This window comes from Rana temporaria, chromosome 9 (assembly GCF_905171775.1).
Source record: "Rana temporaria chromosome 9, aRanTem1.1, whole genome shotgun sequence".
In the NCBI taxonomy this organism is placed as follows: domain Eukaryota; kingdom Metazoa; phylum Chordata; class Amphibia; order Anura; family Ranidae; genus Rana; species Rana temporaria.
Window position 1 is genome coordinate 83,433,015 of NC_053497.1, and position 15,618 is coordinate 83,448,632.

The following is a 15,618-nucleotide window of genomic DNA, read 5'->3' on the forward strand; positions in this document are numbered from 1 at the left end:
GGAGAAAAAAAAAAAAACAATAGGACCATATCAAGTCAGTCCCTGTGTGCAGTGGTCGCTCCCCTGACTCTTCACCTGTTCACTAGAGCACTGCACTGCCCTACTCCCTCTCTGGTCAACTAGCAAGGTATGACAAATGGACATGGGGAGATACTGACTAAATACAAAGAGCTGGGAATGGAGAATAACCCCCAGGTCCACAATTAGAAATGATATATAGAAAGCAAAAGGATCCGGGAACGTAGATTTAGGAAGGGGTGGTAATCAAGGTTTAGGGGTGGTAATCAAAGTTTAGGGGCCCCGGCTCTTCAGAAGACAAGAAGCTTCAACACTGAATGGCCAGGAAGGGCCTAACACAAACACACACAATTCCTCTTTGCGAAGAGTTTTGAATAGGCATTCTCCACCCCAGTGCTCCAGGGATCAGCACAATCCAGTAAGTCTTCTGACAATACCCCCAAGGCCGACATTCAAAATGATGGGCTGAAATTTTTTTAGGTCCAAATCAGATGCAGTAGCTGTATGGGTATTTTGACAGAATGTGGGCCCTGCTGTCAAAATACAATAGCCACAGCAGGAGATTCGTTCATCCGCATTGTATAGTGTGGCAGTTATTTTTTTCCATTTGGACTGCAGGCTGGATGAAAAAAAAAAACACCCAGCACTATCAGTGTATGGCTAGCTTAAACTTGAAAAATTCTAATTCATGCCCACATCCACAAGGACTGCTATGCTGCAATATATTAACATTTTTGTGTTTAGCTTTAGATATGCTTTAAGCATGATTTATGACATTCATACCGATTAAGTATAGTGACGGCCTCCGCATCATCTTTACAGACCAGCAGCTTGTCGATGTTAAAGTGCAGAACAGTCAGCCCCAGCTGAAGGATGGCTTTGATCCCATCATAAAAGAAACAGTCCACCACATTGACAGCACTCTCAATAGGTAGAACACTAATAAACAGGGTAAGAAACCATGAGAGGGACACAGATGAGAAAAAGGTCATGTCCATCATGTGATCAGTCAACTGGGGCAAATAATCCCTGATAAGTTCTTCAAATACTGCCTGATCCACCAAGGCACCTAGATAATAATGAACATTTGTTAATACTAGTTAAGAAAACAAAAGTAATAAAAACAGATACATTCTATGTTAGTATGGTCAACACAAACCTCACTAAAGTAAATCTGGAAGACTAAATGTTATGAAGTGGCTACCATATACATAAAAACTACAAGTTACATGTGTATGTAATGTAACCTGTGAAAATCTGTGAGGTTGATGCTACACAGGGATGCAAGCATCAGTCCCACAGATTTGATACAGGATACATTACCCACAAAAATGAAAAAGGGAATTCTCACTTAACTGTAAATTATTGTACAATACAGGAGCTAGGCTGGCTATTCATAGACCCTGGTTTATAGGCTGCTACCTTCTGGTGATTGGGAACAGGCAAAGCTTTCGAACATGCCCCCTTGGTGTACACCTATAACCTTACCCCACTCAGTGGGACCACAGTATTTTAGCAAGCAATGCAGAGTAACAGAAGGGAGGATGCCCTGTGTCCTGTCCTGTACTCAAGATATGCAACATACAGGCAAGTTAAAATTCCCTTTATCTTAAAAATACAGAACAGGACACAGGCTGGATATTGATAGACCCTGGGACATTCCCAAGCATTGAATCATAGGTATGGGCAAAAACAAGGCAAACGCAACTGTGACAGTGGCTCAACAAAGTAGGCAAGGGTCAAAGACCCGACTAACAGTGCTGCTGAAGGAACCTTGCATCAGAAGGCTGCCTTTACAGAATCCTGGACATCTGGAGATAGTATGAACTGAAGACCAGGTGGTAGCCTTACAAAGCTGCGTAACAGACACTTGATTTTGGAATTTCCAGGAAACTCCCAGCGATTTGATGAGCTGAGCATATACGAATACTGTAGGTACCTTATCTTTTGGAGTGCAAGCTCCTAAAACTAGTTGTCCTAGCCAGCTTGTAAAAATGGACTTGAAAGCAGGTTGTCCATTTCGAGATCCTGTTGGCAAAAAAGTGTATAGAGGCTGCCGCTTTCAAATAGTCCAGACAATGGAGAGCAATTTTTTCAGGATGCTTAGGAGCAGGGCACAAGGAAGGAAGGACAATGTCTTCATTGATGTAGAGAGCTGATACTAATCTAGGTTGAAAGGAGGGTCTTGTGAAGACTAAGGAATGGCTTCTTAAAAGAGAGTCGCTAGCTTTCAAAACATGTCCGACATACATGATGGCCACTTTGCAGTAAAAAGCATCCAAGGGGAGTTCCCTAATGAGTTCAAAGGGTGCTTTCTGCAGAGCAGAGAGAACCAAACACAGGGTGCTGCAATGGGGTTTGTTCCGTGAGAAATCTTAAAAAAAGGTTTGATTAAATGAACATGAAGCTCAAGGTTCCTGAAAGAGAATGGACAAGGCCCTTAGACGCACTTAAGGCTAAATATTGGTAAGTCCCAATCACATGAAGGCCAGAATATTAAGTACCAATTAATCTCTAGGGTTAAAATGCCTGTCTTAACACCAGGCAAAAAAAGAATTTCCAGGTACAGTAGTATCTGTAGTGAATCAGATATACCCTAATCCTTCAAAAAAATCTGGGTTTCGGAGGCGCATGCGTGAGGCTGACTAGGCAGATTATGGCCGCCTAGTGCTCCGCATCTACTGTAACTTGGCAGCCATGACACGACGAGTCAAAGCCGCAAACCACTTTAAAACGGTAACCAGCAGATAGATAACATTCCCAGGCTCAAAACTATATAATGTATAGTGGGAGGAAATCCAAGCTTAAATTGGTAAAGTGCCCTGAATGCAGACAAAAGCTGCAGCTAAGAGGGCCGCGGCTTCATCCTCCCGCTCTGCTTTACCTCACACACAGAAACAGAATAGAAATTCTCCATCTTATCAACAAAATGAGCCTGAATTTGATTATGTATTTGGGATGACTATGAATTTGAAATGACTCCCGGTATTTTACAGAATCTCCCACCAGGTACTGACCTTATTAATCAATTTGAAAGGGTCTTACAAAAAGCACTTCAAAATACCTCAGACACTATTACTGAGATGCTGATGCGGGAGATCCATAAAGTAGGCAGTCGCACATTAGTACTAGAACAAAGAATGGATGAACTGGATGGCATTACTACAAATCGTAATGACGAACTCGAAGCACTCAAAGAAAATTCTTCCCTCTACATCCGACTGCAGAAATTTATAAACAGAACCAGAAGATCTAATCTTCGTGGCCGTGGCATTCCTATAATGGAACTCCACTCCACCATTACGAAGGAACAATTAATGTAAGCAGCCCGCAATAAAGAGTCTTTGATCTTTCAGGGACATCGCTATTCGATCTTTGGAGACCTTTCACAGCAAACTCTTATCAAGAGGAAAATGATGAAACCACATCTATCGATCCTCCAACATAACCACATTTCATACCGCTGGGGTTTCCCCTTTGCCCTCCATTTTTCCTACAAAGATACCACATATACCTGCAAATCGGTGGACGTCCTCATTACCACAATCCATGATCTCTGCCTGAAAATACTACAGAAGGATCCAAACGTCGAGCTACATCTGGCTCCCTTACAAGCCAACAAGATGTTTCAACACTTCAAGCCCACTCTATCAACCATAAAAGCTGCTTTGCCTCTACACCACCAGTTATAGAAGACCAAATGGACTGATGTTCCTCCTATTGGTGATATGATGCCTTAAAGACTTCTATATTTAGACACTTCATATATAAAAATCCCCTAAATTTGTAACCCCCTAGGACAGACTCCCTCTCTGTCATAGGATGGGTTCCCCTTTATGTTGATTCTTTCACAGTTTAAGTTTAAAAAATGGCAAACTATCCCAAACAAATGGGTGTATGTTAACACATTTATCTATTCCCTGTCTGGTTAAGTAGTGTACTGAAACCTAGATATACTACAAACTAGGTTGTACAGATTTAAAGAAATTAAACGCAAAAATTAATCTCAAACTATTTATAGCCTCCTACAAATGAGCTAGATACTTCTTTTACTTTACCATATACTAGCAGACTTCTCATTCACACCCACCAATCCTCTTCTCCTAAATTTTACCTAGCTCACATGTAGGATGCTAAGCCACTACTCTAATACAGGTTATATTATATATTTTACTCTGTAGCTGTTTTACACATTAATACTTTCTTAGAGACTTGTTTAGTTTTATAAGTTTATATGTTTTAAGGTTTTTATAAAGCCTGTCAACGTCTCGTATTGTTTACCAGACATCCTTTGGACAAAATTGTACCCACTGGCTTGTGATTATTCACCACACCTTGGACACTAGCTCCACATATGAGATAATCTTACTACTCTTCAGCATAAGCTTCTCTTTTTCCTAAGGCCCCATACACACGGGAGGATTTATCCGCGGATACGGTCCAGCGGACCGTTTCCGCGGATAAATCCTCTCGAGGATTTCAGCAGATTTTAATGCGATGGAGTGTACTCACCATCGCATTGAAATCCGCGCCGAAATCCTCTGGCGATGGCGAGTCGCGCTGCGATTATGACGCGGCGACGTGCGCGACGCTGTCATATAAGGAATTCCACGCATGCGTCGAATCATTACGACGCATGCGGGGGATCCCTTCGGACGGATGGATCCGGTGAGTCTATACAGACCAGTGGATCCATCCGTTGGGATGGACTCCAGCAGATGGATATGTTCTGCATGTCAGCGAATATTCGATCTGCTGGAATCCATCCCAGGGGAGATATATGGCGTGTACACACCATAGGATCTATCCGCTGAAACCCATTTGCTGGGATTTATCTGCGGATGGATTCTATGGTGTGTACGGGGCCTAAGTCTTTAGATTTTATTTTCTCTTCCCAATCCTCATCTGAACTGCCCTTGGTATTCTTATCCCCCTTCTATTCATCTCACCAATTCCTCATTTCTCCAGAACACAATCACAAATGCCCACTATCAAATTCTAAACCTTCTGACTACCATTATACATAACCATGACTTCCCTGAATGTACTGACACTCAATGTACAAGGACTCAATTCACCCCCAAAATGAACAAAAGCTTTCCACTCCTTTTCTTCTCTCTCAGCACATGTGGTGTGCTTACAAGAAATGCATTTTACTACTCAATCCTCCCCTAAATTTTGTAGCTGCCAATATCCTCAAGTATTTAAAGCCTCCACCAAACAAAGAGGAGTCCTGATTGCATTTCACCACACTACACCTTTTATACTCCATGCGGAGATCAAGGATCCGAAAGGTCGATACCTATTACTTAAAGGTTTATTATTAGATACTGAAATCACTGTTGTCTCCTACTATGCCCCCAACAAAAATCCACTTTCTTTCCTCTCTCACCTGTTTACCATAGTGGATTCTCACAAAAAAGGCACCCTCATAATGCGTGGGGACTCTAATCAAGTACTTTACCCAATCTTAGACAAATCCCCTACACCCTCAACGCCTCACCTCCTCAACCAACATTCCCTTCTTGACACATGGCGTGAACAACACCCTAGGAAAAAACAATACACTCACTATTCCCACCCTCACAAGCAATTTTCCTGTATTGATCATCTGCTCGCAAATATCAACTCCTCACCCCTCATACTTAATTCACAAATTATCCCATGTGCTTGGTCTGACCACAATGCAATATTGACAACCTTCTCTTCCCTATCCCAAAACCCAATTACCAAATCTGGAACATAAATGACAGCTTATTAGCAATTCCGACTTATAAACAAGACACAGAAAAAGCCATTTGAGAATATATAACAAATAATACCTCAACAGACATAAGCCCCATGACACTTTGGGAAGCCCTCAAACCATCCATAAGAGGAGTTTGTATCAGCCAGACTGCCTACCATTGAAAACAAAACAAACTAATTCAAAAACAATTTGATGAAGCATTCTATAATACTTCAGAACATTTTTAAACTACGCCCTCCCCAACAAATAAACTAGCATATGATGACGCAAAATTAGAACTAGACCTTTTTCTAACAGAGTCAGCGGAAAAAAATATTCACAAAACTAAATACACTCTATACACGAAAGCAAATAAGCCAACCTCTTCTTTAGCCTTGACACTACGTAGGACCGATCATCTACGTAAACGAATCAGATTACAAATCACAAAAAATACTTATTCTAGTAATCCACAAAAGATCGTAAATGAATTTTGCATAAAACTCCCATATGCGCATGCTCGAAATTAATCAGCAACAAGCCAATGCTTACGACGTGAACGTCATTCTATGCAAAGCCCTATTCGCAAACGACTTACGCAAACGACGCAAAATTTTCAAACCTCGACGCGGGAACGACGTCCATACTTAACAATGAGTACGCCTCATATAGCAGGGGTAACTTTACGCCGAAAAAAGCCTTACGGAAACGACGTAAAATAAATGCGCCGGCCGGACGTACGTTTGTGGATTTGCGTATCTAACTAATTTGCATACTCAACGCGGAATTCTGCGGAAGCGCCACCTAGCGGCCAGCGTAAATATGCACCTTAGATCCGACGGCGTACTAAGACGTACGCCAGTCGGATCTAGCCCAGCTTCAGGCGTATCTTGTTTTGTGGATACAAAACAAAGATACGCCGGAGCAAAATAGAAGTTACGCGGCGTATCAATAGATACGCCGTTGTAACTTCTTTGTGGATCTGCCTCCTAGTTTATAATATAAAATAAACTTTCTGACAGTTGGTGTACCTATTTTCATCTCCAGGATATGCCAAGTCACATAGCTGGATCTTGGCCCCTGTTAAAAGGTATATGGACCCCAATTGTCCCGTGATTATTATAATTTACCTCCTTTTCACCCAACCCTTTATCTTAAGTATATAAGGCACAGATGAACATGTATTAATTAAAAACCATTTACAGTACTTTTATTTTTAGTTCTACAGATTTTAGAGAAGACGCAAAGTCTATATATATATATATATATATATATATATATTTATCTGTATTACATTTCAAAACTTTGTATAACTAAAATTTACTGTATTATATTTAATAAATTATTTGAAAAGGAAAACCTGGGTTTCAACAGCAATGCTGTTAATGCCAGTGACTAAGAAGCTGAATGTAGCAGGGGGCCTTAAAACAACAGGTCTGCCTGTTTGAAAGAGGCATAGGGTCACCTGCTAGAAGTTTGAGTATGTCTGTGTATCAGGTTCCTCTGGGCCAGTTTGATGTATTGAGAATCACCGTACATTAACCCTACCGAAGTCCAGGAAATTACCAGAGCATCCAATGCCAGTCGTGGACACAAGCTGGGTTAAAGGGCATACAAGTGAGGTATCTTTTACAAGCAGCTGTAGCTGACCAGACTTTTAACCATAATATTCTGTGCATATGGACAGAAATTTGTATCATGACTTGTTCTAGGGCAGTGGTTCTCAACCTTGTCCTCAAGTACCCACAACAGGCCATGTTTTGGGAATTTCTCTTAGATAAAGTAGCTGTCCAAGATATCAAGCCATTGACTCTGATTTAAAGCACCTGTGCAAGATGAAAGAAAACCTGCAAATATGGCCTGTTGGGTGTACTTGAGCACAGGGTTGACAACCACTTCTCTAGGGCAATAACACAGAAAAGTGAGGTACAAGTCATATCTGTAAGAGTTTCACCAGGGCTTGTTCCTGAAAAACAGGATCCTGTTGATTGTTTATTGCCTTAGTCAAATTAGCTGCAGACTGACAAACAGAAATTGCAGAAACAGCTGGCTAAAAGGCTGGACCTGCAATTGTAAAGAAAGCCTTTAATAAATAAGTTCACCTTCTGAAGCATGTCATCTATATTTGGAGTGTAATGTGAAACATGCTCCAGACCCTACCCCCCCACTAGATATAGCTCGGCAATGATCCTCGGAGGCATGCAAATCTTTTTAGGAGAACCCAAAACATCATAAATTGCCCATTCTATATTTAATGAAGGGGAAAGGTCTTTTTTAGACTTTGCATATCTCTTAGTAGACAGAGGGGTATGGTAAGCCAGAGGAGAATCTAGAGGAACCATACCAAGACTTGTATGTACAGCAGAAGTAATTAAATCTACATTGGCGTGCATATTTTGTAAAGCCATAGCAACGGGTGTATAGGAGCCCGGGGTTGATGCATCTTCTGCGGTCTTCTCCAACACCGTCTCCAGGTCTTCTTCAATATTTATTATGTCTACCTCTTCAAGAGCAGGTAGTTCCACTTATAACTCAGGTAGAGAAGGTAGGGTTGGAGAATAAGCCTGGTACTTTTGAGCTCTGGAAAGGGATGGGTGTATTCAAATTGTTAGCGGTCTGAGAAAATCGGATATAATTGCAGAAAGTTCTCCGTGGTCAGGTAAGGTAATTGTAGCGTGTCCGAGATCGGCTAGAAACAGCTTCTGAGACTGGTATTAAAGTGGTTGTAAAGTGCTGCTACCCCTACTGCGGGCATATACACAGGGATAAAGCCTGCTCCTGCCCTCCTCCTCCACGCCCACTAAACAGCTCTACACTATGGAGCGGGATATTACATTGTGATTAATGGAGACATCGCCCTGTAATTCAAAGTACATAAACACAACAGACTAAAAGCCCATACACACGATCTGACTTTTTGACAACACCGGTCTGACGTACGTGTTTTATCGGACAATCCAACTATCTGTATGCTCCATCTGACAATTGTTTTCGGTTTTTCATCGGACAAATGTTCGCTGTGAATGCTCTCAAACTTTCTGACAACAAATGTTCGATGCAAAATTATCCGGACTAAAATCCAAAGTTCAAACAAGCATGCTCAGAACCAATGCTAAACTTTAGAAAACAATAGCAGAAGTTGCCCAAAGGGTGGCAGTAAAGAGATGAAAAATCACATGGTTTGGTGAACGTTGGCTGAAAAAGTTCTGCCGTGTGTATGCAGAACAAGTTCAACGCCAACGACCCTTTAGACAAAAATCCATGGAAGAGTCAGATGGAAGTCCGATCGTGTGTATGAGGCTTAAGGCTGGAGGGGCATGGAGCAGGCGGAAACTATCAGAACCTCCCCCTAGATATCATTACAGTATACCTTTGTTAACTCAATAGAAGCTTCTCCTGCTGTTGCTTCCCTGAAGAACAGAAAAAGCCAAGGAAAGTCACGTGTCTGCTGTATATTGTAAAAAGGTACTTCGATATCTTTTTTTTTTAAACACAGTGGCATCATCCATAAATGTAATTAGAAGAGATAATGCATATTAAATTGTCTGTGTTTAGTATCACTTTAAATTATATACAGCACTTGATGTGGCATGTGTACTGCAGCTTTCTATCGTCTAATGCAGCCACTCTCTACCAAGGATCTGTGGAACCATGGGGTTCCTCCAGAGGTTAAAGGTTCCTTGAGCTATAGCTGAATGAACTCCTATTTGATAATGCCTGCATAGTTCCAGGGCCAATACCAGTAGGCAGAGACAGAAGCATGACACCAATGATCTTTAAGGGTGGCATTCTTACCACCACTGTAAGCATTTAATTCTCCTGTTCACCAGTGTAAGACATTTTCCTATTTGGTCCCTCAATTAAATGGATTTGGTAAGGATTTGGAGACCTGAAAATTGTTTTAGGCGTTCCTCTGTGATAGAATGGTTGACAAAGGCTTTTATAATGCTTCAGCCCAGCAGAAGGTCTAGTGCTCATTCAGGACAAACCCAAGGTACTGGTAGGTGGTACTGGATGCTACCCACAGTCCTGTTTACATGTTGCCATTTGATCACATACACAGGAGCTTCCAGCTGAAAGGCTCCTCTCCTTCTACTGCATAGAATGATGAGCGCTGTCTTCGCTGTGGTGATATGTCTTAAAATCTGCAGAAATCAATTACTTCTATGTGATAATATAAAACCTTTTCAGCAACACTTTCCCAGCTTTGCACCAGACATAGAAAATGATCTGCTCACACACAACACACAAAGACAAAGCTCACCTATAATTCTCCTGTTGAAGTAATCTGGCAGCATTCGTTCACACACAGCCACTAGCAGCCAAAATGCCTCCTCCTCTTTGGCATACAGAAGTAGGACAGAAGTGAGGATATTCATTGCCTGGGAAAATAAGCAAAGATAAAATAATCATGTTTTACATTTGCTGCCAATTGTTCCGACAATCCGGCTGACAAGCATCAGCTGAAGAAAAATGTAACTCAATCTGTCGGGGATGTAACCTAATCTAAATATGTGAGCAATCATCATTGGAAATTAATAGAGGTGGCTGATATCTCAATATACTGTTCTGAATGATCGAGCTGGATTCAAAAATAGAAAAAAAGAAGACGCAACAACTTAGAAGCATTTACGGGACAGGGCAGGACACCATATATTCTGATAAACATAAATACCAAACAAACAAGCTAAGAGGCAGGACTAAATCTCCAAAGCATAGAAATAAATCCTAAAAATAAATAATGTGTCATAAATAAATGGTGCATTTAGTGTAATGCATGTGCAATATACAAAGAGTGCATCAAAATATAATAAAAAAATAAAACAGCACAAAGGTGCCAATAAAGCTCCAAATAGCAAGAAAGTTAAAATGTTTTAAAGGGGTTGTAAAGGTAAAAAATGTTTCCCCTAAATAGCTTCCTTTACCTTAGTGAAGTCCTCCTTCACTTACCTCATCCTTCGATTTTGCTTTTAAATGTCCTTATTTCTTCTGAGAAATCCTCACTTCCTGTTCTCCACACAGTAATGCAAGGCTTTCTCCCTGGTGTGGAGTGTCGTGCTTGTCAGGGCGCCCACCAACACACAGCTCCTTTCTCTATCTGCAACATAGAGAGCGTCCTGACTCTCCTGCTCGCACCCCTCCCCCCTCAAGGGAGTGGGCGAGAACAACACTCCACACCAGGGAGAAAGCCTTGCATTACTGTGTGGAGTTGCAGACAGAAGAACAGGAAGTGAGGATTTCTCAGAAGACATAAGGACATTTAAAAGCACAAAAGGTAAAGGAAGCGATTTAGGGGATTTTTTTTTTTTTTACCTTTACAACCCCTTTAAAGTTCAGGTTGTGCGTTTGCATAAGTGGCAAAGTTGAAAGATAAGTCCATACCGTCTGTGAAAATACTGATCCAACATAAAATATTCCAAGCAATCCTCTCCCATTGTAAAGTGATCCAAAATGCCCCCCGTGGAAAGACGCTTACACCAGCGCCATGACCTCGATTACAGAGTGTTATAAGCATTTTTGAATCTGTCATACAGTGTAACTCCTCACTGGTACTTCAGATGTTTATCTCCAACTCTCATTTATGGCAACCATATATGGGTAAAGAAAACAAACCTGCAATAGTTTAAATCTGCAAAAATACTTTATTAATAAAAGCAATTAAAAATAAAAAACACTCACATTTAAAAGGCATTTCCAAGTGCTTCACAAGAGTATAAACCAGCTGTGGTTCCAATTGGCAAAGTCGACATGCATGACAACGTCATCAAGTCCTGGCCCCACCCTAAGCGTTTAGTCAGCAGTAACACTAGACGCACAGTTTATTTATAACACATTATTGATTTTTAGGATTTATTTTTATCCTTTGGAGATTTATCGCTGACTCTTATCTTGTTTATCAATCTAAATTATCAGTACTGAAAAAAAAATGGCAGCAACTGAGCAGCTACTACAACTAATCTGCAAAAAGGTATGACTGGCCTTATTGCAAGGTAGGTTAAGCTTTATGATGCTTTAAAGATAAATTACAGATACATACTAAAAAAAAGGGATTTTTAATACAGCTTACCTGTAAAATCCTTTTCTTGGAGTACATCACGGGACACAGAGCGGCATATTCATTACTATGTGGGTTATATGGAGTACCTTCAGGTGATGGACACTGGCAATCTCAAACAGGAAGTGCCCCTCCCTATATAACCCCCTCCCATAGGAGGAGTACCTCAGTTTTGTAGCAAGCAGTATGCCTCCCAAAATGGTCCCCATAAGAGGGGTGGGAGCTCTGTGTCCCGTGATGTACTCCAAGAAAAGGATTTTACAGGTAAGCTGTATTAAAAATCCCTTTTTCTTTCTCGTACATCACGGGACACAGAGCGGCATATTTATTACTATGTGGGATGTCCCAAAGCAATGCTTACAATGAGGGGAGGGAGAACATCTTCCCAAGACAAAAGGATTTCATTTAGAGATACTTAAATCATAATAAATCCAACTTAGTTGAGAAAAAAATAATTTTTTAATTTTACTCAAAAGGGAGCCCCCCGGAATCCGAGGGTCTCAAACTGCAGCCTGCAGCACTGCCTGCCCAAAGGCTGTATCAGTATTCCTTCTTACGTCCAACTGGTAGAACTTTGTAAACGTGTGGACCGAAGACCAGGTTGCCGCCTTGCAAACTTGAGCCATAGAGATCTGGTGGTGTGCTGCCCAGGAGGCGCACATGGCCCTAGTAGAATGAGCCTTTAATAACGGAGGAGGCAACCCTTTCAAGCCGTAGGCCTGAGTGATTAACTGTTTAATCCACCTCGAGATGGTGGATTTTGCAGCTGCCTGCCCCTTTTTGGGCCCATCCGGTAAAATGAACAACACGTCTGTTTTCCGGATCTTCTCTGTAGCTTTAATATAGGCCTTCATGGCCCTGACAATATCCAAGGTATGCAGCAACCCTTCCTTTCTGGAAGTAGGTTTAGGAAAGAAGGATGGTAATACCAAATCCTGGTTTAGATGAAAACTGGATATAACCTTTGGTAGGAAGGAAGGATGAGGGCGGAGAACGACCTTGTCCTTATGAAAAATAAGATATGGTTCCTTACAGGATAAGGCTGCCAGTTCCGATACTCTTCTGGCGGAAACTATGGCGACCAAAAATACTAACTTCCTTGTCAGTAAAACCAAAGGAATTTCAGCCAACGGCTCAAAAGGTTGTTTCTGTAAACTTGACAGAACAAGATTTAAATCCCACGGACAAAGCGGGGATTTAACTGGAGGATTAATACATAAGACCCCTTGAATGAAGGTCTTAACCAGGGAGTGGGTGGCCAGCGGCCGCTGAAACCACACTGACAAAGCTGAAATCTGTCCCTTGATTGTGCTTAATGCCAGTCCTTTATCCACTCCTAGCTGGAGAAAACGTAATACTCTATCGATGGTAAATTTGCGAGAAAGCCATCGCTTGGACTCACACCAGCCTACATAAGCCTTCCAGACCCTGTAATAAATCACCCTAGAGACCGGTTTCCTGGCTCTGATTAGGGTAGAGATTACTTTCTGAGACAGACCTCTACCCCTGAGAATCAGGGATTCAGCTTCCAGGCCGTCAAATTTAGATGCCGTAAGGCAGGGTGGAGGATCGGACCTTGCGATAGCAGGTCTGGCCATAGAGGAAGAGTCCAAGGGTCTCCCACTACCATCTTCAGGATTAGTGAATACCATGCCCTTCTGGGCCATGCTGGAGCTACCAGGATAACTGGTATGTGCTCCACCCTGATCCTGCGCAGCAGGCGGGGTAGTAACTGGAGCGGGGGAAATGCATAAAGAAGTTTGAACTGATGCCAAGGGCAAACTAACGCATCAGTTCCGCAGGCCCTGGGATCCCTTGTGCGGGACATGAACCTGTCTAGCTTCTTGTTCAGTCTCGATGCCATGATATCCACGTCCGGCACTCCCCATTTCTGGCAGAGTGTCTGAAAAACTTGTGGATGCAGAGACCACTCCCCCGGCAACAGAGTCTGGCGACTCAAGAAGTCCGCCTGTAGGTTGTCCACTCCGGGAATGAATATAGCCGATATGCAGGGCACATGGGCTTCTGCCCACAAGAGAATTAAGCTCACTTCTCTCTGAGCGGCTAGACTCTTGGTTCCCCCTTGGTGATTTATATACGCCACCGCCGTGGCATTGTCCGATTGTATTCTCACCGGGAACCCCTGTAGTTTGGACGTCCAAGCCCTGAGGGCCAGTCGAGCAGCTCTGAGCTCCAAGATATTGATGGGCAACTGCTTCTCTGCCGCTGCCCAAGTGCCCTGGCGAGTGCAACCATCCAAAATTGCTCCCCAGCCCATCAGGCTGGCGTCTGTGGTTACTATCTTCCAGGTCACAGGACTGAAAGTCTTTCCCTTCAGGAGATTCTGAGGGTTTAACCACCAAGATAGACTTTGTCGCACCCTTGGTGAGAGTGGCAAAGGAATATCTAAGGCCTGAGGCCTCTTGCTCCATGCTGACAGGATGGCTGCCTGCAGGATGCGAGTGTGGCTTTGAGCGTATGGAACCGCCTCGAATGTGGCCACCATCTTGCCTAGTAGCCGCATACATAGGCGAACAGTTGGCCTTCTCTTGCTTAGAACTATTTGTATTAGCTCCTTGATGGCCTTGACCTTTAATAAGGGCAGAAACACCTTCTGTTGTTCTGTATTCAATCTCATACGGAGGTATTCCAGCTGCCTTGTGGGCAGGAATGCTGACTTGTCTCGATTTAGGACCCAGCCGAACCTTTCGAGGTACTGAACTGTGAGGGCCACTGCTCGCTCCAGGCCAGGAGAGGAGTGGTCTACGACCAAGAGGTCGTCCAGGTAAGCCAGGACCGTGACCCCTTGGGTCCTTAGATTGGCTAGGATTGGAGCTAGGACCTTCGTGAATACCCGGGGGGCCGTAGCCAACCCGAAGGGGAGCGACACAAATTGGAAATGACGTTGAGCCACCGAGAAGCGTAGAAATACTTGATGTGGCTGAAAAATTGGCACATGAAGGTAAGCATCCTTTATGTCTATGGACGCCATGAAGTCGTCCTTCTGGAGCACGGCGACAGCTGACTGAATAGTTTCCATCCGGAATGAGCGGACCTTTAGGTACGCATTTACTCCCTTTAAGTCCAAAATTGGCCTGACATCGCCGTTGGGCTTTGGGATGATAAACAGGTTGGAGTAGAACCCCAATCCCTGTTCCCGGACTGGTACTTCTACTATCACCTTCTGGCATAGCAGATGATTCAATGCCGCTATCAATGCGGCTTTTTTCACAGGGTCGCCTGGTACTCTTGACTCCTGGTAATGAGGAGGGATTTTTAGAAACTCTAGTCTGTAACCTGCGGCCACAGTAGACCGGACCCATTCGTCGGGGATGTTGGCTTCCCAAACCTCTGCAAAGAGGTGAAGCCTTCCCCCCACCCTCATGGGTGGGGGCGCCCCTTCATAAGGCAGACTTAGGGGCTGGCTTAGCTGGTTTGCGATACCAAGGCTTCTTGCCGCCAGAGGCCTGTCCCTGCGATTTGCTGTTAAAGTTTGATCGTACAGGAGGCCGTCGGTACTGCCTGGAATTTGAGGGCCCCGGAGCCGGAGAAAGCTGCCTTTTAAACGTAGGCCCCCGAAACTTCTTTTTGACTGGTAAAAGCGTACTCTTACCACTCGAAATAGTCTGAATGTATTTATCCAGATCTTCTCCGAAGAGTCGTCCTCCATGGAAGGGAAAACCTGCCAGAAGCCTTTTGCATGGGGGCTCGGCCGCCCAGTTCTTTAACCATAAGAGTCTTCTCATATGCACTAAAAATAGTGATAAACGAGACGCCTGCTGAATAGAGTCTTTTATAGCATCCACCGCAAAGCATA

The 15,618-nt window shown here is 43.0% G+C and overlaps 1 protein-coding gene across 1 annotated transcript in view; it reads right to left on the reverse strand.

Moving 5' to 3' along the window:
• Positions 1–15,618, reverse strand: part of TBC1D8B (TBC1 domain family member 8B) — a 98,353-nt gene that overhangs the window by 22,548 nt on the left and 60,187 nt on the right. Inside the window, exons 11-12 of the mRNA XM_040323819.1 lie at positions 10,011–10,128; positions 802–1,087 (exon numbers count right to left, since the gene is read on the reverse strand). Of these exons, the coding sequence (XP_040179753.1) occupies positions 802–1,087; positions 10,011–10,128 (404 nt within the window). The remainder of the gene's footprint in view (positions 1–801; positions 1,088–10,010; positions 10,129–15,618) is intronic.